This window comes from Filicampus tigris, chromosome 1, assembly GCF_054856515.1.
Source record: "Filicampus tigris isolate MCC_2025a chromosome 1, RoL_Ftig_1.0, whole genome shotgun sequence".
Lineage (NCBI taxonomy): Eukaryota > Metazoa > Chordata > Actinopteri > Syngnathiformes > Syngnathidae > Filicampus > Filicampus tigris.
In genome coordinates, this window is record NC_141217.1 from 2522501 (window position 1) to 2548551 (window position 26051).

Consider the following 26051-nt stretch of genomic DNA (forward strand, 5'->3'; position numbering starts at 1 on the left):
TATTCTCTGATTTCTGGAGTCCTCCAAGAAAGCATATTGCTCATCTTTGTGTTCAATCAAAGTGACACATTTGCTTTTACTTTGGAATGCAATGATAATTCTTTGAGGCCTGTTTTCTGACATGTTATAGACCTAACCAGTAACTTAATAATAAATAATTAGTTTGTTGGTTTTCTCCACTGTCTACTTGAAACTGTTTTTTAATAAAAGGGATAGAAATTAACTTTTTTTTAAAAATCCGATTCATCGATTAATCTGCAAAATAATCGACAGGTTAATCCATTATTAAAATTATCGTTATTTGCAGCCCTTGGTCCGTTATATGAGTACATTATACAGAATGACATACTTGTCAAATTATATCAGTAACGCAGAGCTGGGCATTTTACTCAAATTTCCCAGTCTGTTTATCGCCTGCAGCCGGGATAGCCTATCCTTCCGCCGTCCGTCTATCCGCCTTTTTGTCCGGCTGGACCAAATAGTAATCGCCTATAGGCCGGTCCGCCTATCATTTTAAATGGGCTTCCGTTACCGTTTCAGTCTACCAACTTCCACTACACTTAATGGGTTAAGCTGTCTGGCTCCCATCAGCTTCCATTGTGATAGACTCACTGCTATGCTAGGTCATCTTGCTCCACTTTCGACTCTTTTTCCATCTACCTTGCAGTGGTTGATCTTCCCCCATTTGCTCCTGGAGATCAGCTTCAGTCGGGCAATGCCTTCAATCCCTTAGCCTTGGCTACTGGACACTTTTACCAGCGATCGTTTTTGTTTTTTGTTTTTCTTTAATGAGTTTTTAAAGGTCAAATGTCTCAACTGACTCACTTCTGTGCCCTGTGCTTTGGTAGGGTCTGGCTCACCTCCACGCCCACCATGTCATCCACCGTGACATCAAGGGCCAGAATGTCCTGTTGACAGAGAATGCTGAAGTCAAATTAGGTGAGCTGACAAGCCTGGTGTTTGTCAAAAAGATGACGGTGTAGCTGTAATCTGACAACGGTCAATGAAACTCTGTTCCACTCCCCCAGTGGACTTTGGTGTAAGTGCCCAGCTCGATAGAACCGTGGGCAGGAGAAACACCTTCATCGGTACTCCCTATTGGATGGCCCCTGAAGTCATCGCCTGCGACGAGAACCCCGATGCAACATACGACTACAGAGTAAGACCTTCTTTTGGATTGAGCGCTTATGTGTGCGTGCGTGGTTGACGCTGTTGATTTCTTGCAGAGTGATCTGTGGTCTTGCGGCATTACAGCAATTGAGATGGCTGAAGGAGCGCCACGTAAGGGCTTCTTTTTGCTTCCTGCTATGCGAACACAGTTTGAGGCTTGTCTCTGATGTAGGGCTGTTCGATTTTGCCAAATAAAAAAATCCAGATTATTCTCTCTCAAACCCGATTTTACGATTACGATTTCTTTGCAAAATGAAAAATGAAGTATTTTGAATGTCTTTTATTTAAACTAAATTTTTCTTTCCTTGAACTCAAAATGCCAGTCAATTTAAGTTCAATGAAGGGGATCGGCTGGCTAAAATGCAGTCCGACCAGAGCAGGATATGGTTCAGAATAGTTCAGTTCTAATTTCCAATTTCCAAGTTTCAATCCTGGGCTCCTAGCTCACCATCGACCTGGCCAATTCCGCCAGTTGAGCATACGCTCCACTTCACTTCCTCACTCACTCGGCAGTCGGCTCAGATAGTCGGCTCCTGCAGTAAACAATCCCCCACGTGTCACTTTCTCCTCGGCCAGCGGACAATCGCTTCCGCATTTCAGCAATTGGATTGAACGCGCTACTCATGTGACTGCATGACAAACACCGAAGTAACCACCGGAAAACAGAGATCTTAATATGAAGGGAAGAGTAACAGAAAGTACAAATACGAAGAGAATGTATAAACATAACACAATACAGAAAGTACAAATGGGCTACACTTAGATATAACAAAATTAAACGTGCCGATTTGAACGTTTTTAACCTCTTTTTATCCAGACAATTCGGTTACGGTTCAAAATCGCTTAATCGAACAGCCCTACTCTGATTTATTATGATGTGTGTGCTTGCAGCGCTTTGTGACATGCATCCCATGCGAGCACTCTTCCTGATTCCAAGGAACCCGCCTCCAAGACTCAAATCCAAAAAATGGTGAGTTGAGTAACGTTCAGTACCTTTATTGGCAGAGCCCCAACTGTCTTCCTTAAGCCAGCCGCACAACAAGCAACGGGGCTTAACGCCTATGAACAATTAAGTCACTTCACATAGTGTGCAGGGTCCAACCAAAATGACTATTCTTGTGTGTGTGTGGGGGGGCGGCGGAGAGAGAGAGATGGTTAGTATTCCTGTATTGGTTAAGTTGAATTCCTGCTGCTGCTAACTATGCGCATGTGCGCACGTTAGCATTAGCTGGCGCTAAATTGCGCATATTGTCATATTGTCATTCCGTCCAAGACCAGACGCCCATTTTGTGGACGGACGGACAGAGGATGAGAAGTCTTTCCAAAACGACCGACAAAACAAGGACGGGAGTGGGTTTTTGTCCCTCGCTCTATTCATCCCGAATCGGGTCAAGTACTGGTTGACTTGTTGTGTTGGGTTCTTTTAAAAAGAAAGACCACTACTCTCTTCCGCGATACCATGGAGCAGCCATGACTAAGCCTGCATAAAACGGTAGAGTAAAGGACTACAGTTTTCTTTGTCATGTCGTGCGTTACCACCCTGCAGTATTGTTCTTCCAGGCATAGTCTGCCCTCTAGTGGACGTCCATTTCACTGACAAGGAAGAAGGTGGATAGCAATTTTGTTTTGTTAACTAACTGCTAACATTGAGTACAAACCTTATCCCTTTGCGTGCGAAGTGTGTCCTTGTCTATGACATCTCTCGACTGTAAAAATATATCCAAACCCGACGGAGAGTGTAAAAATCTATCTAAACCTGACTGGTCATGCCAGCCCCGCAGTGCACTGATAGCTATGACCCTGAAATGGAAGACATTCGTTCTCCTCCTAAAATAGCATTTTGCAATAATTATTTTTATTGCATCAAGTTAGCTAATATCGGTTTAACGTTATTGTTGGAACATTATGGCCGTTGGTTTAATGTTGGTGTTATAAACAACCACTACCAAAGTTTTTGTTAATTTATCACGATGTCTTTGTAGTGAAGTGTCTCTTCAGGTTTGTTGTTTTTTTTCCCCCAGCTAACTTGTGCCCACATTCCTTCCCTTGGAGTAAAATCAACCATAAGGTTGTTGTTGGGTTTTTTTTCCACTTCAATGTAGCAAAAATGTGTCCATATATCTCGTCTTGTCTTTCTCCCGGGCCCCGTGCAAAGCATGACCATTAATGCTTCACTTTTTAGGCAGTTGTTATTTTGCCGTGACCCGCAACTCGCCACCTACTGACCTAGCGTTACTTTGCCGTGAATGGCACAAGAACTCTCCATCTATTGTTATTTTGCCATCAATCGCGTGGAAACCTGGTCAAGAGCTGTAAACGATGGCAAGAAATTGTATTAATTTACGTGTCTCGTCTTTGCTCGTGAACTAAAATGTCCATAGATTAGCCCTTTATTTGTTGTACTACATCTTTGTCTCGTCTTCATTAGTTTATGAATATGCATATTAATTTAGTCCCGGGTATTGTTTATTCATGGCGGTTTTGGTCACGTCTAATTTAGTTTTTGCCTGGTGAAAAATGTGTGTTATCGGAAATATTTTCATCTGGTTTTCTGTAACGAAATTAACACTAGCTCACTCTAGAATACGTTTTGCTGTGTATCCGGGGCCCATGTCAAACTCATTTGTAACTGAATTGAATCGCAATTTAGATCATTTGGCTGCTTTTATGTTTGGAATGCCCAGGTCCAAAAAGTTTTTCAGTTTCATCGAAAGCTGTCTGGTGAAGAACTACACGCAGCGTCCGCCAACCGAACAGTTGCTCAAACATCCCTTCATTCGTGATCAACCCAATGAGAGGCAGGTCCGAATTCAGTTGAAAGACCACATTGATCGCACCAAGAAGAAGAGGGGCGAGAAAGGTGCGTTTGTCTCCCCAATTCTGAACAACAATTTGCGACATTTGCATCACTTGGAATGTCTTCGGTACACAGATGAGACTGAGTATGAGTACAGTGGCAGTGAAGAGGAGGAAGAGGATCCAGCGGAGCAGGAAGGAGAACCAAGGTTTGGTTGCAGCACTACATGCTGTCCTCACTACTTACTACTCAGTACTTGCATTAGGGCTGAACGATTTTTGGAAAAAATTGTGTTGCTATTTTTCTGACTGATATTGCAATTTCGATTTATTTTGCGATTTTCTTGAAATCAAGCTTCAGTGCAATAGTTGCAATGTACAGTAACATTTACAAATATGACACAAAATGCCATCATACCATCAAAAACTAGCATGCCACTAATGGTGAGCGTGGGCGATAAGTGCCCTTTAAAGAAACCGGCGATCTCGAAATCGCGTTGTCTGAGATCGCGATTTTGGTCCCAAAACGGTAAATCGTTCAGCCCTAATTTGCACTACTGCAGATTAACATGTCTGATTGCTCTCACGCCCTAGCTCCATTGTTAATGTCCCGGGTGAGTCAACGCTGCGCCGAGACTTCATCCGCCTACAGCAGGAGAACAAGGAGAGGTCGGAGGCACTCCGCCGTCAGCAACTGCTGCAGGAACAGCAGCTTCGTGAACAGGAGGAATACAAGCGCCAACTACTGGCCGAGAGGCAGAAGCGTATAGAGCAGCAGAAGGAGCAGCGGCGGCGCCTAGAAGAGGTTGGTTTTATTATCCTCACAATCGGGCTTGCTTGGATTGGTAACACTTTTGTTTCCCACAGCTACAAACTGTTACGAATTGTTGTTACAGAATACTGTCTGTTACGTATATTAAAAAACAAACAAACTCACGGGTCACGTTGTTCAAACTGGTTAAAGCGAGCAACAATACCAATTGGTAGATAATTGTGATCTATCGTGTTTGGAAACCCGCTGTGACCTTCTCCTGTCTGTGGCTCCGCGGATGTAATGCATCCAGATATTTTTCCTACGTTCAAAATTGCGATGCGGCCGCCTCCAGCCAGACCGATTGACATTGCTCAACGCAGGGCAATGAGTGTCTGCGGCAGCAATGTATTTTAACTTCAGTTTCAGCGTTCACCACTATGGAGGTGCTATATCAGGCCTGGCTAACACGTCGCGAGCCCGGTTTCATGCGGCTCTTAAAGCCCTTTTCGTAATGAACCTGCAGCGTGCCGTTGTCAATCCCATTCGCTGCGTATGTGGTGAGGGGCAGCACCACAGAATGGAGCGTTACTGTGCTGCGCAGCGTGTACTCGGACGTCTGCCACGACGGCAAATGCCCTCGGATTGAAACACATAGTCTACTTGACGGTGACGTCGGAAAGCGTTTCCAATAGGAGAGGGGCTGGCAAGCCATTTACTGCTATTTTGGTGTCTCACTGTCTCTTACTGCCACCACCGCACATTTTATCAGCGTTTGGGAACTCCAATCAGACATGCTTGAAACCCGTGAATTGCATGAAATTCACAGTCATGCGCACATTGCAAAGGTTTGTCGGATTTAACATTGCTTACATTAAAGTTATTCTTTGATTTTCTTTTTTTCTCTTTAAAATCTGCAGGTAGAGGCTATGCAGTAGATTTGCGTTTTACAGTAATATTATATTACAATTGTCACTGTTTATAAATACAACAGAATGGGAATGTTCCTGACATGTTGCACTAAAATAGTGTTCATTCATATTTATATGTCATTTCACAGTGGGCCAGACTTTTTCAGGCCCACTGTGAAATGACATATAAATATGTCATTGGGATGGAATTGAGTTAAGACACTCATTGTGTTTGCAGAACTGTTGCAATAATAAAGTCTCTGTAAGGAAGACGTATTTGTTTATATAAGAAATTGCACTTGAATTTAATACTGTGTTTCAGTAATGGTACAAAAAATGTTTTTTCTTTGAAAAACTTAAATTTTGAATAGTAGTATCGTATATTATCGTGGATTGATTTCCTGACCATTATATCGATAATCGCTCTATCGTCATATTTTGAGATAATAGTTATCGTGAGCCTTGTATCGCAAATCGTTGCATGAAATTGGAAAAAAATGAAATTGCGATTTTGGGGGTTTTCAAATATATATTGCAATTTTAAAAATAGAAGAATACATTAGGGGGCATTGTAAATATGAGGTTCCACTAGGGGTGTGCATCTCTCCACAAAAAACGATTCGATGCGGTTTTCGCTATGTTGGGTGCAAAACGATTCGAGGACGCTTTGATTTGAAAGTGGAACTATTCACTTCGGTTTGACTCAGTGAGATTACGATTCGATATAGTATGGCTCCATTTGATAGTGTATGATGCAATTACTTTTTTGTTATTTTACACAGATTTGAATGAATTTGTCATGTCTCTCCAATAAAAGACGGTTTGATTCGATGCACTCGCACCCTTTAAATAAAAAATGGGTTTCTGTTTCAAACCGTTTTTTGTCATACCTCTAGGTTTGTTTCAGATGCAGTAATATAAAATGAGTGCTAATAAATAAATGAGAGCTGAGTGTCATATATCTGTCAAAACTTCAGCAACAGAGACGTGAACGTGAAATGAGACGGCAACAGGAGCGCGATCAGCGTCGGCGGGAGCAGGAGGAGAAGAGACGCATTGAAGAAATAGACCGCAGGCGAAAGGAGGAGGAGCGCCGTCGTGCTGAGGACGAAAAAAGGAGGAACGATCGTGAGCAGGTCTGTTTTGTTAAGAATTTAATAATGCTGAATTCAAAGCCTTGACTACACATTCTACTGTGCCTTTTGCCCATTCATTAAGTGCAGTTTAGATCAATAAAAACAGCTTTTTGGAAAACTGCAGGCTTTTCAATAATGCATCAATATTCAGCATGCTACTGTCGGTATACCCATTCAAGATTGGAAGGCGCATTTCAAAGAAACCCCCCTTTTGTGTGCGTGGCATGAGAAGGATGATTTTCTTTAGCTACTTGCGCTTTTACTTGCTACAATTGCACATCAACGGACAGGACTATAATACAAAGTTGTATCGTGGTATACTACTAGTATAATAGTACAGTTGTGTGAGTTTTTCGAGTTGTTAGCTGTTGCTTGGTCGATTATTTAAAAAAAAAAAAAAAACTAAACTTTGCTTTGTGGTGTCACGCAAAATTTGACTTTTGAGAGAATTTCAGATACCGTACCTTGTCAACGATAATTCGACAATATTCTGCAAAAAATATTTTAAATATGCACTTGCTTCACAGCACAATTATGAATATACAGCGTTTGTGAACAATAGCTCTTGTTTATATTTTAAATTGCTTATTACAGCTTCTTCAATACAACGGTATTCTACGGCAATAATTAACAAATGAAGAACTAAAAATTAGGTCGAGACGTACATTGATTTTGGGGAATGTTGTCATTTAAATGTCTCCTATTATTCCATAGTGGTCTGACATATACAGAAGTATTCTCTAGTAAGGAATCATATTTGCATTGTCCAATCTTTCCTTATAACGGACTTTCCTTATGTGGGAAACGACTACGGTACATGTCCTGTATAAACTTGCAAGTATATTAACAAAATACATGTGTAACAAGTTAACAAAACAAGCAACATACAAATAATAAACATTTTATTAAATCAAAACTGCACTTTAAAGTACATGTATTTGAACAAAATACAGTAAAGTATAACAAACATGGTCCAAATACTGTTGAAGGAATCGATCGTTAATGTAATATAGTAGAAGACAATTTAATGCATACGTTTTTTTTCCGGGTGAGGGAATTTCCGTTTGACAGGGGTCCGTAGGTTAGAATTCTTACTGTACATAACATTTTGAGCTGCAGTACTGATGCACCACTGCCAACTGCTAGAGCATTCATGAGAAAAAGGTGTTGATTACTGCAATCAGAATGAAAAAAAAACAAAACTTATTTGATATGTGATTTGTGTGACAGTGTTGAAGTGTCACCCAGCCAGAGGAAAAAAGACGTCCTCATGACAACACCCATTATCATACATTGGCCACCGTATTCGGAATAAAGTTGTTTTACAAAACTATAACCACCGAAAAGTGCATTTTCCCACTCGTTCATCGCTTTCCTCTGTAGACTTGTGACTAGGGGTGGGCGATATGGGCAAAAAACAATATCTATTTTTTCAAAAAACTCTTACGATAATTTGATGATATTCTACAAAAAATCTGCACTTGCTTCACAGACCAATTGTGTATGGACAACGTTTGTGAACATCTCTTTTGAATTGCTAAATACAGCTTCTGCAAACCCAAGACAGATATCCACTAGTACATCAGCACTCACTCACACACACCCACACAAAGTGCACAACCTGATAAAATGTGTTAAAAAGACACCATCGTATTCAGAATAAAGTTGAATAACAAAACTCCCGAAAAGTGCATTTTCCCACTCATTCATCGCTGTGACTTGTAGTAGACTTGTGACTTTATTCATGTTTGGGTTTATGCTGGTGTCACACTAATAAACCGTCGTAGTTTGCGCAACATGCCTCGGGAATACACGCTACTTATGAATGATGAGGACTAAAAGCGTGTAAACTGAATGTTAATCGAACATCCAAGCTGTCACATTTGACTTGCTCGCTAAAGTACTGGGCGTGTGTGTGCATGCGTGCGTTTATATTTGTTGGTTCAACTCGGCGATTCTTTTCTGAGTGTGTGTGTGTGTTTACTAAGTTTTGTTTAGCGTGCTTGGGCAGTCGCCAAGTTTTCCTCGTAATCCATATGACTCGAGGTGGAACAGAATTACTCTTGACGGTGACCGTTTCGGCACATCTCACAATAATATTCCCACCGACGTCAGTCTTGTCAACCCCAAACCAACAGATTATGGACGACGTGGACTCTTGCTATGATTCCCCGCTGGAAACTCCTCCATATTTGAAACATTGGTCGGCTGCGGTGCAAACAACGGTCCTGCCCGCTGATTCAGCGAATGATTATCGCTTCCTCAAACCTCAGCCGTCAATGTACACTGATTTGCTGAATGAGGATTTCAGCATTTCCTCATACTTTGCAGCCATCGACTGACTCCTTAGACTTTTCGAGGCAGTACTAATACTCAATGTAAAATTGCACATCAAAGCAAGATTGACGATGAAATCGATGACGATATATTAGGGCTGTCCCAAACGATTGTTTTTCTCCCGATTAATCTATCGACTATTTTTATGATTAGTCTAACAATTTTTTGACTAATCTAGCGATTATTTTTGACTTGACGATTATTAATTTAAAAAAAACACTTCTGAAAGCTTATTTAAATTCTTTTTTATTAAAGTAAAAAAACTTTTGAAATTGAATGAAGAGTCACATCTCTTTTAGGAAGGCATCATGACGTGTGAAAATCAATGAGGTATTTATCTATACATAATGGTGAAACAATGTGTGCGTGCATGTGCAGCAGCCCAAGTAAATGAATTAACAAAAATAAACAACAAAAAAAAATTAATAACATCAGTTTGCTTAAACCTGAAACAGGTAAAGCAGTGCATACTTAAATATTATAACAATGTAAAAGCACACATTATATATTAGTACAGTCATGGACTATGGTTAGCAGGCCAGTGTTTCCTCTAGGTTTTTTTTTTTCTTTCTTTTTAAAATTATTATTATTTTTTTTAAAGCAGCGGGAGCAGGACATCATCCTAAATACGATCTGCATTCTGTGCTGTGCCCACAGAGAGCTTTCCGGAGCAGATATATAGACTGATGTCACGTGTTACTGTTTATAGGTACATGAAGCAACGGAATCAACGGAACATTACCTACAAGCACCAACACAATTTGACTGGAGTGAAATAGCTCCGCGAACGTTAGCTACATAATGCACAAAGTTGAAACACAATAAGGCTACTAGTTTGACTGCAACCCGCTGCTTCGAGAAATGAAACTTAACGACGCACGTTAATACGTCGGACATAACAGCAATTTCAGTAAAACCCGGGGATATTAGTTAATTAGTTAGATGGATTTACAATACTCCAGCTTTCTGCTTTCTCTCGTCTTCGAGTAGTACTCGTGAGTGACGTCGCTTTAAGTGTTCGACATTCGACACGTGTACGTGCCGACGTATTTTACGTCATCAATACTTGACATCGACGGTATGCTGTGCGTCCCGACGTATTTACATCATCGGCCACATCGACTATGCCGACTAGTCGGGACAGCTCTACGATATACATCGCCCACCCCTACTTGCCAAAAACCATCCAAACGTGATAAGATATATGTACATAGACAATGATGATTTCAACGTCTTTATAAGAGAATGCTGCATGGTAATAACCACTCTACTTAAAAAAAAAAAAAAAAAAAAATTAAATTGTGCTTCACTTGCATCTTCTATTGAAACAGTAAATAGTAATAAAACCGGGCTTGTGTGAAAGCCACATGTCTAAGCTCTCAAATTCTTTCGGAATTATGTCTGCTACAGGGGCTGAGATATTAATTATTTTGTAGGTGGCGAAAATGTCCGGTTTTCAAGGGTGACTCCAAAGACGACCGCAGGTTTTAGAGAGATGTCTGACGAGGGGCTTCAGGCTTTAATGTTGAGGTTAAATATGGATAAAAACGGAATACAATGATTGCAAATCATGTTCAACCTATATTTAATTGAATACACGACAAAGGTGAGATATTTAATGTTCAACCCGTTAAACTATTGTTTTTTGCAAATAATCATAAACTTGAATTGAATGAATTTGATGGCTGCAACACATTCCAAAAAAGCTGGGACAGGTGGCAAAAAGATGGAGAAAGATGAGGAATGCTCATCAAACCCCGTTTGGAACATCCTACAGATGAACAGGCTAATTGGGAGCTGGTGGGTGCCATGATTGGGTGTAAAAGGAGCTTCCCTGAATTGCTCAGTCATTTACAAGCAAAGATGGGGCAAGGTTTACCTCTTTGTAAACAAGTGCATGAGAAAATAGTGGAATAGTTTTCGGAGAATTTTCCTCAACGTACAATTTTAAGGAATTTAGGGATTTCATCATCTACACTCAATAATATCATCAAAAGGTTCAGACAATCTGGAGAAATAACTGCATGTAAGCGGCAAGGTCGAAAACCAACATTGAATGTCTGTGACCTTCGATCGCTCAGGCGGCACTGCATCAAAAAACCAACATCAATGTGGAAAGGGTAACACCATATGGGTTCAGCAACACTTCAGAAAACCTATTTCAGTAAATAAAGTTCGCCGCTACATCCGTAAGTGCAATTTACCTGACGTACCATTGGAATTGGTGCACTGCAAAAATGAACTTTCTTAAATTTAAGAAATGAATACTTGTTTTAAGAGAATTCAGACTACAGAAATGCGGACGTGCTAACCAGTCAACTACCATGCCGCCCTGGAGTATGTTACAACAAAAAGTGTGAATGAAGTGTGTTGACATTCGTACAGTTACTAGGAGGTTCTTGAAATACGCTTTTACAGCTAAAGGTTCTCTGAAAACATAAACTATAGCTTCAAACTTAGACTTTGACAGTAAGTTATCTCATTTTGCATGCAAATGAACCAATTTTAGGATCTACAAACGAAGAAATAAAATGCAAATAATCTTAAAACAATAATCGTACAAATTCTGCTCTTGCATAGTATATTATTCTCAAAACAAGATCAAAAAGACTTTTCGGCTTGATATTAGATTCTAAGTGTAGATTAGATAGCTGATTTTTGCATTGTGTGTTTATGTCTCTCTCTCTTTCTCTCTGTCTCCCTCTCCAGTGTCTCTGCTCTCTCTAAGCTTTCATCTTGATACGCATGTATTCCAGTCCACGCTGCCTTCTTGTTTGTTTCCGCCGGCTTGCTCCTCGTCAAATCAACTGTAGTAGTAACGCAGTAACGCCACATGGCTAGTATCATTGTACCGTACCACGGCTTATAATCAAACATTTTATTATTACTTACTACTTTTCAGCTACAAGCTGCTCTGTTCACATTGTGCTCCTACTGCAGTCCCGGACGGATGCCCACAGACCGCAATGATTTATTTTCTGTCCTCTTTTACCTGGGGTGTAATGCTGTAAACATTTGGCCTTATCTACGTAAACTGTACCGACATATGTAATCGCCTCGCAAGAATAGCTCAACACGTTCGGCATAACCGCAGCATATCTCGTATCCTCGTTAGCAAATGTTTAGTGTGTCTCGTCAACAATGGAGTTATTTCAGCGTTTGCTCACACAACAGGCCTGCCTGTTAGTGGCATCTGTAATATAATATGCATATGCATGCACAATTGGAAAATTGGTTTTGATTTGAAAGATGCGAGTGAATCGATTGAATCGTTCCACTTTAAAATAACAAAATACGTATCGAAACGTCTTTCAGTGGCGAGATACAGTATTTCTTTCAAGGAAATGTCACATTTACATTAGTGATGTAAAAACAATCATATTTTATTGGAGATATACACACCCTTAGTTTCCGGGTTTTAAGCTAAGGATCGCTTGATACTTTTAAGACACCACCCTCGGTACATACATTGTGTTTTACAACAGTACTTAACAATATTTATAACCAGGGGTTATAAACATTTTTAGCGTGTTCCTCACATGAGCAACAGAGGTTGTTGTTTGGTGCTCATTTTTTTTCCCGACCCACCGACCTCATGGATGAATTAATTGCCCACCTCTGACTTGCTGTATGGGACCCTATGATCAGCTAGAGCAGTGGTCCAGAACCCCAATTTTTTTTTATTTATTTAAAAAAAAAATTGTTTTCACCACAGACTGCAAGGACATATTTTGATGAGCGGTAGGAGCGACATGGAGATAGCATTCTCGCCGGTGGCTCTCCTACAATAAGTTTGGCCAATGTTTATTACGGCGAATGTAGTTCTTAGCACTGGAGGCCGTTCAGTCAGGCCAGCAGCACAACAACATTTGTTTATACACTATGCAACACGCCGCGAGAGTCAAATAGAAAATAAAAGTGCACAAAGTCGGACTGTACATGGATATCAATGCCTCACTTGGCTTTTGTTTTGAAGTTGGTCCTCGGAAGCAATCATTGGGGTGGCTGACTTGACTTCCTATTGAGGCTGCACAGCCTGACAGAGCTGCATGATTGTAGTGCGCAAAAGCGCGGTGACAGACTCGAACTGGAGCGCATTATTCAAAGAACAACAACCAAATAGTACTAGTTAAGTTATATGGCAGTGAACTTAGCAAAGTATGACTCAGAGTTGGATATTTATCTTGCTGAAGCCACTCCTTGAGGGAAGGATTTAGCAGAGCTGGGCACTTGACCCTTTTTTGCCCGTCCGGCCGCGACCCTCCACCCTTGACCTGGGTACCCTTCCGGCCGCGACCCCCCGGCCATATTCATAAACATTGTCAGCCCCCGCCCCGTTCCACCCCCCAACCCAAAAAAAACCAAAACGTCACGTCACGTAACCCGCGCCTCCCACCTGCAACTGGGGCATACCATTACAAGAGGGGGCGGGGGTCCTGGCCGGGGATCAATACCACAATCCCTCTAACAGCAGTTGTCGCTCACGCTGACACGGGAGTAGAAAGAAGCCTAAAAAGAAGCCTTTCACCGAGTAGGCTGAGATGAATTTTGGCCACCTCGCGAGCACGTCACACCCACGAGGGCCGATAGTGGGCCGGACTAAAATACACCTCCAGCTATGCTTAGTTAAGCCATTTTTAAAAATTTGTCGCCCCCTCCGCCCACAAAATGGGCATCCGGCCGGGCCGGAGGGTCCGACTGGTCCGGCCCAGGGACGGACCGCCCAGCCCTGGGCTTTAGTCTGACCCGCAAAGAATGTGTGGTGTGGTAAAATGGCTTGATGGACAGTATATAGTACTAAACCTGGAAATTATTGATTTTTTTTTTTTTGTAGTTGTTCTTTTTTAAACATCTGATTATAACTTTGCTTGACAGGAGTACATCCGGCGGCAGCTAGAGGAGGAGCAGAGACATTTGGAGATGCTGCAGGAACAGCTGCTGCGTGAACAGGCTATGTTACTGGTCAGTCACACAACCACGTTGACCTAATACTCACATTATACTGTATATTCGTTAGTCTGTCACAGAACTTCATCTGAACTGACTCCAGGTGTGCATCTTTTTCAAACGTTAAAGAGCAAGGAAGAAGGGTTGTGGAAAAATCACCCGAGAAGAAATTGGGCAAATGCTTTGTAGAAGTTTTTTGTTTTTGTGGAAAATGATTGCAGCGTTGAATCCCCCTCCACCCATATCTGCGGTAGGAGTTCAAGTGGCACGAGTTGGAGGAGCAGCGCAGGGCTGAGCGGCTTCACAAGCGGCTGCAGCAAGAGCAGCTGCGGTCACTCCAGCATGCATCCCGGCAGCAGCTTGATAATAAGGCCAAACTCCCCTCAGACCCTAGCAAACCTCCGACGACCACATCGACCCCCAACAGAACCCTTACCCTGCCCCCACAAGCGGTGGTACTCAACAGTGCTGTTGCAATACTGAGAGGCACCTCAGAGAACTCTGGGGCCCCACAGACGATTGGCCCAGACGGTGCTGAACCTCGGGCAGCGGTGTTAGAAAAAAGTGACCCCGAAGAGAACGTCTGCCACAGGTTGGCCCCCTGTCATTCCAGCCCCCCTCAGGCTGAGTCCTCCATTCACTCCACACCTCCCCAAGGAGAATATGCTGAGCCCGATGGACCGCTCAATCCTCCTCCTCAGCCTATCAGAGAGGTGAACCCCCTTGTTGACTGGCTGCCCTGCCACCTGCTCTTTCCATCTTCTCACTTTGTCTTTGTGCTGCCCCTGTGACAAGAATGGCGGAGGTGGTGCCGGCGACACTTGAGTTGCCGTGATTTCTCTTTTGGAGACTAAACATGGCAAATTCCTGATGAGGACTTATGGCTGCGATGTCTCTATGAATTGGGCGGCTGCATGTAAATGGACAAAGCCCAAACTAACATGCAACATCCAAGTCGTGAGGCACTTCATGATTAACAACGCTTTCCTCCCTTTTCAATATTCAAAGTTGTTGATACAATGTTCACCTGTGTCTGTGCAGCGCAACTTCAAGCATGACATGTCATGCTTGCCGCTCGTCCTTGTAGGCAGCGAATGAGGAGTTCTGAGTGTGATGATGGACCTTTGAGCTTGTCTCTCAGCACTCCCGTTTCCCACGCTCACCTTATTGTTTGTCATTGTTTGTTTCCCGCACCCCAGGCTGATGAGCGATACCGCAAAAATATTCAGGGCTCTCCACAGGCCGCCCCGCCTCCCAAGCAGCCTCCTCTTCCCCCTCGCTCTGCTGAACCCTTCTCAAACGGTAGCAGCTCATCCGAGGCCTCTGCCATGCACCGGCCCATGGAGCCTCAGGTAACTGCCCCGCTCCACTCTTCTTTCTCCCTTACTGATGCATAAATGAAATTGATATTGTTGCTGTGCGATGTGGAACCATTCGATCTGGTTCGATTCGATGCACTCGCACCTTTTAAATCAAAAAACAGTTTTCTGGTTCCAACCGGTTTTTGTTACACCCCTATTAATTACTTTGCAGGATTATGTAAAATCTGCACGAATGAGTTCCATGGGATTATGTCAAATCTACATGACTGACTTCCACAAAATTTGCCAGAGAGGTGATGCAAGTAGGAGCCCATTAAACATGTTTAGAATCCTCATATTTGTAGGTACGGCAGTATCGCCCCAATCGATGGCTGATTGCAAGGCTCGAAATAAGCGGTTTCGTATCACTGTTTGCGACGTAAATGATATATTTTGCCCGTCAAACGAACCCACCGAAACGCAAAACTGCGCATGGGCTGGCATTTATTTGGCAAAACGCAGAGCTGCCAAATGACAGAATCACTGAGTGAACGCTGCCCTGACAATGATTTCCATCTTTATTTTCTGTTGTCTCTTGTTTGCATGTGTTATGAGAGCATGCATGTAAACCCCACACCTTCCCTCGTGTATCACTGTTTTTCCACCTCCCTGCCTCACTCCCTAAAGGTCCAGTGGTCTCACCTTGCTGCTCTAAAGAGCAGCAACAGCGCTGCCCCCTCTCCTCCTCCTCCTCCGCCCGTGGTCGCTCGTTCCCAGTCCTTCAGCGAGCCCGGTGGTGTTACTACTAGCTTTGCACAACTCCACCTGCGCTCCCAGGATCCCCACCATCATCACCCATTGCCTGCACGCACTGACCCCCAGCCCCAACCTCCCCTTCACCAGCCGCAGGTCCAGCCCGATGACGAAGTGCCACCCAAGGTAAGGAGTGGTAGAGGGCCACATCCCTCCCCTGGTCCGCCCCCTTCAGTGTCATCATTCCTCTCTTGTCATGTCTGGCACTCGACTGACCAATGCTACTCCACCACAACCTCCCTGTCTGTCATTGAACTTCAAATGAATGTTTTGCTGACTATAAAAAGATCTGAATACAGTCTTTGCTTGTTACTAGTGGTTGACAGTTTACCAGTTGTGAAGCAAGCATTGTGTACATCTTGTCCAGGTACCTGTGAGAACAACGTCCCGTTCACCGGTCCTCTCACGCCGGGAGTCTCCACTGCCATTGCAGCCTGGTGGCCAGAGGAGCGCGTCTGGGTCAGTAGAGAAGACGTAGATAAATTGGGATGCTTCAAAATGGTCTTGTATGTTTTTCTTCAAGTTTTCTTCTGTTGGGCAGTAATGTGGAGCAGCGCCCCCTGTGGGACCGCGTCGAAAAGCTTCAGCCCCGGCCCGGCAGTGGGAGTTCGTCCGGCTCCTCCAACTCCAGCTCCCAGGCCAGTCCTGGAGACCGCTTCAGACCACGCTGTGAGTCACCTGGTATCGTGCTCAGCCACTGCCTGTCTGTCCGCCAGCGTTGCCAAAATGTTCTAATCCAGTTTCGTGTGACCCTCCAAGCATCCTCCAAATCTGAAGGATCGCCTCTGCAGCGCCCTGAGAATGTTCCCAAAAAAACGGATGAAAAGAATTTTGCCAGGCCTACTCGACCTGCTGTAAGTGTTTCCTCCTTGAAATAATCCAGCAGACCGTTTTTTTTTTTTTTTTTTTAACGAGAGAACTCTTAAATATTTTTCCTTCAGTTCACTTGACCCCCCTACCAGGTGGTTGTCCTTGTAAGGCTATTAGGGAGACAGCATCATATCACCGCTATTCATTGCAGTGTACAATACGTATAACATTTTAGACCCTGATTTTTTTGGGTCGGATTGATGCAGTCAAATCCTTCCCTCTTGCAATATGAAATTGTGTGCATGCATATCTATCCTCATTTGGTTGCCTTGTGCAGTGGCAGAAACCACTGCCACCTGCTTTTAAAACAGCCACGTTTGAATGCACACTCTCTTCCTGTCACCTTTGTCTCCCGTCTTACCTGCTTTTTGATTATCACTACTCCTTAGGACCTGACAGCCCTCGCAAAGGAACTTCGTGCAGTGGATGATGTGCGGCCTCCCCACAAGGTGACCGACTACTCCTCCTCAAGTGACGAGTCGGGCACCACTGATGAGGACGACGATGAGGAAGTAGACCAGGAGGCGGGAGAAGAGTCTACCTCGGGAGCAGAGGACTCCCGTTCTGGGTTAGCGGAAGACATCCACTGACCGTTCTGCTGTTGATCTTTGTAGAAAGTTGTATTATCATTATTTTTTTTAAGATGTTCTTAAAGTGGTTCTGATTGTGCACGTCAGATCTTCTCACGGCTTCCACAGGAGGCTGAGCAATGGGGAGAGCGGGTCTGCCAAAACCATGCTGGTTGAAGACTCTGAGAGCAACCAGACCACCACACCCTCAAAGGATGGCACACTGGTCATCAGACAGGTAGGAAGAGGAGATGGGAACCTCATTTTCGAAGATTGTCAACCCAACGAACACATGGGCAGTGTGTCTTTGTCCAGGGCTTTCATCCAATCATTCACCATAATCCTCGCATTTGTGTATGAAGTAAAGTGTGTATCACCATAGAGCTACACCAAATAGATTGTTTGTTGGAAGAAGAGGATCTTAAAAACACAAGACTGCAGAATGTCATCTTTCCTCCTGTTCACTAGAGCCCAAAGTGTGCCTGTTCTTGCTTGCAGAGCACCGCTGATATTAAGCGGTTGGTCAGTCTCGCCTCCTCTTCCCCGGCCGGTGCCTTTCACGGCCAGGCCCAACCCCCCAGCCACAGCCTACAAGAGAAAAATGGCTTCACTGGTTGCACTCACCACCTACCAGACCTTATCCAACAGAGCCATCACTCCCCTTCCTCTTCTACATCCATGCTTTCCTCCTCCTTCTCATCGCCACCTAGCCACGCCAGTCTGGCCATGTCCCCACTGAATCCCCTGGACAAGCTTGTTGCCATCGAGGTACGTTGCCCTCGCTCGACTGAGGCCGGCACCTGCAGAAATGGACTCCAGGGAGTTCAGGCTCGGACACAGTCAGCCAATCTGGCTCAGCTGCCAGTTGAATCGGTTTAGTTTCGCTTAGTTTCAAAGCCCAACTTTGGAATACCATTTCAACTAGCGCCATGATAGTTTTTGCTGCCAAATATAGTGGAACCTTTAAAGGAACGGTGGGATGGCCATGTTTTCACTAACAAGTTCATTTTATATATTTTTTGATCAGGAAAATGAAAAGAGTTGCCATTTTCTATTGTATCCATTCATTTTGGAGTAATTAGGAAATAAGTGACCCCATGAATAACGCCTCTCGTTAATTAGGCCAATGGCCGCGCCCCCTAGCGTTCTATCCTTGTTCGGCCGGAGTCAAGGGAGGAACCGTTTCCAAACTCTCCATTGGAAATCGTTGTACTTTCATTGCTTATAACGTCCAAAAACGGCGGTCAATTGGCACCAAAATGTATGTGGACATTTCTTCTAATGCCCACTTCAATATATCAAAAGGATTAACCTCCCGGTGGCTGATTTATATGAGAATGAAGAAATGTGGAAGTGAGCAGGCCTACATAGATTTAGGCTGGGCCAAGGCACATATTTTGTGTTCAAAAAACCTCACGGCACACCACCCAAAAAAATGGTCACAAAAAGTGCACACGTCAATTATATACTTTCTGCCATCTAATAGAAAATCATGTTTTTGTTCTGTCTATCACGATAGGGTGCTAGCATAGATAGATGGACAAAGACAAATTATTTGTTCTAAATTAATCATTTGTGACCAATTAAGTGCAATTTTAAAATTTCCCGCGGCACATCTTTACAGCTCTCACGGCACACCGATATTCCCCAGCACACTGGTTGAGAATCACTGATCTAGCAGATGTAAATAAAAAAAGTAGCTGACTGTCAGCAGCAGTGCTGTTTTTGGACAAAGCGTGATGATGCAAACAGTCATGGTAGGCAGAAGTATTGGAATCTGAGTGTGAGTCTGCTTATTTTATGCATTTTCCAATATTTTAAACGGCTCTTATTGAAGCTGATCCTCCTGTGGATTCATGCAAGGGTTAGTAAAATACAAGAGGATAAAAAAAAAAAATCCAACCGTTTGAGTGACTTTAAAACACTTTTTTAAATGTAATTCCCACTTGCACAACATCAGGTGCATTTGACTTTAGAGGTTCCACTGTATTTGCAAATGTTTATTTAATGTTTTAAAAAAAACAAACCAAAAATAAATCTCTGAGCCTGTACAAAACCTATAGTACCATTCCGGTTGTTGGGTCTGGCAGATGTGCGTTCTCTGGCTCCATCCTGCTGACTTTTACTCTGGCTCTCTTCCTCCTTGTGGCCTAGCTGACACCTCCTGCTAACATGGCTGCCCCCTGGTGGTAGAACACGGTCATAGCATGGAGGAACCCCCACTGGAGCTTCTTGGGGTGAACTAACAAGCGAGTGTCTCTGCTTTGCGTTGTGTTCGTGGGCGCTTGGTGTTTTTTGTCACTACTGCCTCAAAGCAGATGCATCTTGGTGGTGGATTTAGGATCCTCTTCTGCCTGCATTATACCGCAGCATTGATATAGATCTCTGCTACCCAGAGGTGGGCATACCATAAGGAGACAGATGGAAGGTCCGTCAATTTGGCACTGACGGTCGGCCCTTTTGCCGACGAAATGACGGGAAACTTAGAACAACTGACGGCCCAAGCATCGACGCAAGTGGGGTTTTGTCCGTCACCGGAATAGTCATGAGACGGATAATGAGACGTGGCTCCTCAATGTCGTCATTTGATGGAGACGTCTGGTGAAGATGATATCACGTTATTGACGCGTGTCACCAATGCACCATCTGCGTATCACAATCACTCCTGTCACCACAAATCTCCACCTGATGATTTATGTTTCAAGTGGGATCATATTAGTCAATTATCAACACTGTTATGCTTCCCAACTTTGCAGATGTGCTGGCGCTTGTATTACCTTCGATTGGTTGCCATGACAAGAAAATCTACAATCTTTGTTTGAATCAAATATTTCATGTACTGTATGTGTATTTATTTGCCTATAGACCTTTATGTTTGCGGTTTTCTGTTAAATCTTGGTGAAATTAGGTACAGTATTTTGAGATTATTTTGTAAACAATTACTTCCAGTTTGGTTCACGTATGCCGGATGAAGTGAGAAAGTCAGAGAGGAAGCGATCGCTACAGAGAGATACGGCAGTGTTAAGTCATGTGATGGACTTTAATTATCTCCTATTTATCTACTACTGGGTTGCCAGGTGCACACGGTATGTTATTTATTGAATGTTTGAGTCAAAGGGATCATTGTAAATATTGAATAATAATACTAAAGGTCCTGAAATAGTGGTGACAAACTGTAATTTAGCGATGGCGGAACCGCGGTTAAAATTAACAATGACTGACTGACTATTACAGTTTGGTTTGGCTTGAAATAATGACGGACTGACAATAACGGATAGGTGTCCCGGCCTTGCCACTGGCGAATCACAAATGACGGACCGCCAAAATTTAGTGACGCACCCACCTCTGTTGCTACCATCTCTTCCTTTCCACTCATCTCTTTTTCTGTCAAAACTAACTTCAAGACTGTATATTCACTCCAGCTTCATGTTTTAATAAGCTTGTGTATCTCAACAAAATGGTTTTGATGTGTGTGTGTGTGTTACGTGTGTGTATAATGCTAATGTATAGACACATTCACAGATAATCCTCGTTTACGATGGTCCTGATTCACACAATTTCGAGGTTGTGGCCAGCATGCAATGAATTGGTTTGCGCAACATCTTAATACATCACATGGCACAAGTAGGCAGTATAAGGCAGTACTCATTTGGTTGTTTTATATTTATGGCCTAGAACTGTTTTTCACAGAAACAATTATTATACGTATGAGTTTAATAGGTAAACTTTATTTGGTAAACAAGACTTCATAATGTTACACTGGCCCCCGTAGGAGCAGAGCTCCATTATAAACCAAGGACCCTCCCGTGTATATTTGTTTATGCATACGCACGCCCACACACGCGCACCCACATACACACAGTGGAACCTTGATTTAACGGACCTGGAGCCAACGGACCCCAGAGTCAATGGACAGAAAGTAGTGTCCAGTAAAACCGAAGCGCCCCTTTGTACAGCAGTCTGTTAGTTCCAGAATTGGCCGCTATTTACCACAGTGCCAGTAAACCGCAGTGTGGCGCCATCAACAGAGAGACAGACCGGTCACGTATTTTCCGCTTTGTGCCGCTCTCTTGTCATAGATAAACAGACATAAGTTGAGTAGAGCCGGCTGAAAAGTTTGTCAATGTGGCGAACATGTTGGCAGGAGCGACTTATCCATTAAAAGCAATGCATGTACATGCGTGGCGGCCATTTTTGCAGTGACGACTTCCATGAAAGATAATGGGAATTTTGTGCATTAGCTTTGCAAAGCCGTAAGCACGCAGCTCAAAAGAATGCGATATTTACCTATTCATATCTATAGCTGTTCGTTACTCAGTCGCTCGTCGTGTGTACATTCCTCGAAGATGCTATTTTTGTTACAGTAGACTGTTGTTTTTTTGTAAAGCCCTTATCTATCGCATCTAATCGTGGAAAAAGGAAAGGCTAACGTCATGGCTCATGAACATAGCCAGATCCACACCATTAGCCTCCCCCCAAGCACCAACAAGGTGAGTTTGGATAAACTTTAAAACCTTTAAAGGAGTTTCAATCTTTTATGAAAATGTATCCAATAATTTTGTACTGCTCTAGGCGTATTTACAAAAAAAGCACCAAACAATTTTGAACACTATTGGGTGTTTTTAGGCCACTAAAAAAGTATTTCGATGTTATAGATAATCGGCCGTAACGGATGACGCTTTCTCCCAATGAGTCTGTTAAATCGATGTTCCACTGTAGCTGCAACAGAGTCGGAGAGGTTATTTTGTCGCTCTGTTAACTCCCTTGTTTTTGCTCTCTTGGACAGAGCCAATCGGAGAGTAATTCCATGTCCAAACACAAGTCGTCGTCCTCCTTCACTCCCTTCATCGACCCTCGACTGCTCCAGATTTCCCCATCCAGCGGAAGCTCGCTTAACAACATGGGTAGGTCAAAGGTCTGCCGTTTAGTACGCGAGGCAGCTATCAAGTGCAGAGTACGCTCGTCTGTTTGTTATTGAATAATTTGAACAGAAAGTCTTGCGCCATCTGCCTGCAGCTGGATTTGGGCAGGATGTGCGTCTAGCAGACCCACTGAGGTCCGACCCGTCCCGCAAAGGCTCGGTGGTCAATGTCAACCCCGTCAACACACGCCCGCCAAGCGACACCCCAGAGATCCGCAAATACAAAAAGCGGTTCAACTCTGAGATCCTGTGCGCAGCTCTTTGGGGTAAGAGTTTGTACTGTGATGTCAGCGCAGCCTCTCAGGTGATGGTCGCTAAGGCACGTTTGTGACTGCAGGGGTGAACCTCCTGGTGGGGACCGAGAGCGGTCTGATGCTGCTGGACCGCAGCGGTCAGGGGAAGGTCTACCCGCTGATCAACCGGCGGCGTATCCAGCAGATGGATGTCCTTGAGGGTCTCAACGTTCTGGTTACCATTTCAGGTACAAGCACTGATTGACTGTGTGTTACTGATGAAGGATTGACGGATGGTTAACTTAAGGAATGTGTGGTTTACTCCCAGGCAAAAAGAACAAGCTGCGAGTGTATTACCTGTCATGGCTGCGGAACAAGATTCTGCATAATGACCCAGAGGTGGAGAAGAAGCAGGGCTGGGTTAACGTGGGCGACCTGGAAGGCTGCGTCCACTACAAAGTCGGTACGTGGGCCGAGTCAGCAATAAGCCGTACTGGCTAAAACAAATCTTCTTGTTGTAATCAATGACTGTGTGTTCTAGTAAAATACGAGAGGATTAAATTCTTGGTGCTGGCTTTAAAGAACTCTGTTGAGGTTTATGCTTGGGCGCCTAAACCGTACCACAAGTTCATGGCCTTCAAGGTGAGCATGCTGAGCCACTTAGATGTTTGGTTGCATCTTATTATTTGATGCCCGCCTAATACCTTGACCCTCGTTCGCTTTCAGTCATTTGGCGACTTAGTGCACAAGCCTCTCCTGGTGGATCTGACTGTAGAGGAAGGTCAGAGGTTAAAGGTCATCTATGGCTCCTGCTCAGGCTTCCATGCCGTGGATGTGGACTCAGGCGCAGTCTACGACATCTACCTACCCACTCACGTATAGTGTTCATTTTATTAGCCATCTTTGAATTTAGTCATTTATAAGGCTAGCATTTTAGTCTTTTCAACAAAACACAATTTTATCAGTTTATTTTTAGTAAAAAAACAAAAACAAACTGTCAACACTTTACTCTTGTTTTAGTCAGGACAATCATTTTACCTGTTTACATTTTTTGTCAGCTGATATTGAACATTTTCATGTCTATTCACGTTTCATGTATGAAAATGTAGGTTAAAATTGTTTTTGAATTGTGTGGCAATTTATTTGATTAATTATTTTTGTTCGATTTTAGTTTGTACTTTGCATCCATGTGTAGCTGCCCAAACTGCAAGTAACTATAGTTCACTTGCAGCACGTAGATTAGTTCATACTTCTGTCTGCTTTAACTAAACTTAATCCAATTGAAACCATAGTTTCCTAACCACAGTATTACATATCTCAGTAGCACGAATTCATCTTCGCATGCAATGATATCTACAAGTGGCTACTACAGCTACAAGCTAGTAAGGTAGCTAGCATTAGTTTGCGGTCAGTTAAGACGTGTCGTTGGTTTAGTGTTACGTTATAAACAACCGCCACCACCAAGCTTTTTGTTAAATGTTTGCGATGTCTTGGTGATGAACTGTGACGTGTCTCTTGAATTGTGTTTTATCCAGCTACTGTGTGCCCGCATTCTTTCCCTTTGACTAAAATCAAGCATAAGGATTTTTTTCTCCACGTCAATGTAGCAAAAATGTGTCCATATCACATCTTTTTCTCCCCTGCCTCGTGCAAAGTATAACCATTCGTGTTTTACTTCTACGCATTGGTTTGCGTGACCGGCATCTCAACGCCTAATGTTATTTGGCCGTGAATCGCACAAGAACTTGGTCGAGACAGCGGTAATCGATGCCAAGAAATCCTATAAATTTTGTCTCACTTTGCTCGTGAACTAAAATGTAAAATGTACTCAAATGTTTTAGCCCAGTCTTTAGTTAATGAACTACGTTTTCGTCTTGTCTTCATTAGTCCACAAAAATGCCTATAAATTTAGTCCCAGTTATTGTTCATTAATGGAGGTTTGCACATGAAAAACGTGCGTTGAGGAGATTATTTTAATTTAGTTTTCGTTATGGAAATGACCACCACTCAAGTAAATGCATTCCCTACGTTGTTTGACTTGCCCGCCCTAAATGGTCCCTCAATCGCCTTCAGATCCAGACCAGCATTCAGTGCCACGCCATTATCATCCTGCCCAACACCGATGGAATAGAGCTGCTCGTCTGCTACGAGGACGAGGGTGTCTACGTTAACACGTACGGGCGCATCACCAAGGATGTGGTGCTGCAGTGGGGGGAAATGCCGACTTCAGTGGGTAAGTGGGTTAATGAATGACTGAGGCTGAATTTACTCTGCATGGTTCAAGTGACACACTTCCATTTGTTTGCCAAAATTCAGATATGCATCATAGCAGTTTCAGGACAATAGAATCAGTTGTTCAGTGGAAGAGGATTTTAGTCCGGCCCACTAATCGTCCCTCATGCGTATGACGTTGTGAAAGTTGATCTCAACCTACTCAGTGAAATGGGCAAATGACAAAAATTGCCTTTCGAACACTACAAACATGCCACTAGTCACCCAACTGCGCAGGAGATTTTTCAACAGGAGATACAATGTGAGTTCTTCTAGTACAAGTGATGAAACCCAGTAGCAGCGTCAGAGCCAGCACACCGGTGAGTGACACCCCAGCATGTCGCTTGACTGTCCGCTGCTGGAGGAATAATTATGTAGCTTTAGTAGTGATAAAGCCAACGTAAACAAATATTGCCATCTTGGTAAAGTTCAACAGCTGTAAAAAAACAAAAGAAAGTAAAAACATATAATCGTATAGCAAGGTCCTCGCTCATGGTCCTCCAAGCCTGGTCTGTTTTTTTTCTTGTCCCGGTACTGGTAGATGTCCACAAACCACAACAATAATCCCACTCAAGATTCGCCGAGTGTACAGGACGCTGTGTGTGACGTAGTACTCCCCGATCCTGATTGACTGCTGCGAGGCGAAGGGGGCAAAAAGTTCATTTGTTTAGCTGCGCTGAATGGACGAATGGGTGGATTTTCAGTACTTTGCTCCGCGTCCCACTGCTACAAACGCATCATCCGCACCGCCCCGCACGGAACCGCGCCCGCCCGCGCTAACTACATTTACTTCAATTGAATCTCGCCGCCAGATTCAATTGAGCATAGCAGCACCGAAACTGCTCCTGTGCGATATGTTTTTCCACACTAAGGGTGTTACAGATGGTGTTCTGGAAGCGGACGGGAAACCTGCGAGCCAATCAGCAACCCGAAGGGTTGACCAATGGAAGCGCTCCCTGGACCGGGTGTCTCCGCCCATCCGTTCAGAGACTGACCTCTTTCATATCTGCTGCATTGACATATTA

General features: G+C 43.5%; 1 protein-coding gene across 7 annotated transcripts in view; it reads left to right on the forward strand.

The window, feature by feature from the left end:
* The window catches only part of LOC147152476 (mitogen-activated protein kinase kinase kinase kinase 4-like), a 50405-nt gene that overhangs the window by 21439 nt on the left and 2915 nt on the right, over positions 1–26051 (forward strand). The window contains exons 6-30 of one of the 7 annotated variants that reach the window (XM_086046994.1): positions 849–939; positions 1029–1159; positions 1227–1281; positions 2062–2140; positions 3855–4030; positions 4103–4175; positions 4561–4771; positions 6606–6764; positions 13977–14063; positions 14303–14761; positions 15248–15400; positions 16037–16288; positions 16530–16621; positions 16704–16831; positions 16922–17016; positions 17422–17600; positions 17710–17839; positions 18100–18369; positions 22388–22505; positions 22618–22788; positions 22860–23003; positions 23084–23218; positions 23297–23397; positions 23482–23631; positions 24829–24988. In XM_086046994.1, the coding sequence (XP_085903120.1) occupies positions 849–939; positions 1029–1159; positions 1227–1281; positions 2062–2140; positions 3855–4030; positions 4103–4175; positions 4561–4771; positions 6606–6764; positions 13977–14063; positions 14303–14761; positions 15248–15400; positions 16037–16288; positions 16530–16621; positions 16704–16831; positions 16922–17016; positions 17422–17600; positions 17710–17839; positions 18100–18369; positions 22388–22505; positions 22618–22788; positions 22860–23003; positions 23084–23218; positions 23297–23397; positions 23482–23631; positions 24829–24988 (3799 nt within the window). The remainder of the gene's footprint in view (positions 1–848; positions 940–1028; positions 1160–1226; positions 1282–2061; positions 2141–3854; positions 4031–4102; positions 4176–4560; positions 4772–6605; positions 6765–13976; positions 14064–14302; positions 14762–15247; positions 15401–16036; positions 16289–16529; positions 16622–16703; positions 16832–16921; positions 17017–17421; positions 17601–17709; positions 17840–18099; positions 18370–22387; positions 22506–22617; positions 22789–22859; positions 23004–23083; positions 23219–23296; positions 23398–23481; positions 23632–24828; positions 24989–26051) is intronic. The other 6 variants (XM_086046941.1, XM_086046950.1, XM_086046960.1 and 3 more) reach the window with 6 other exon arrangements.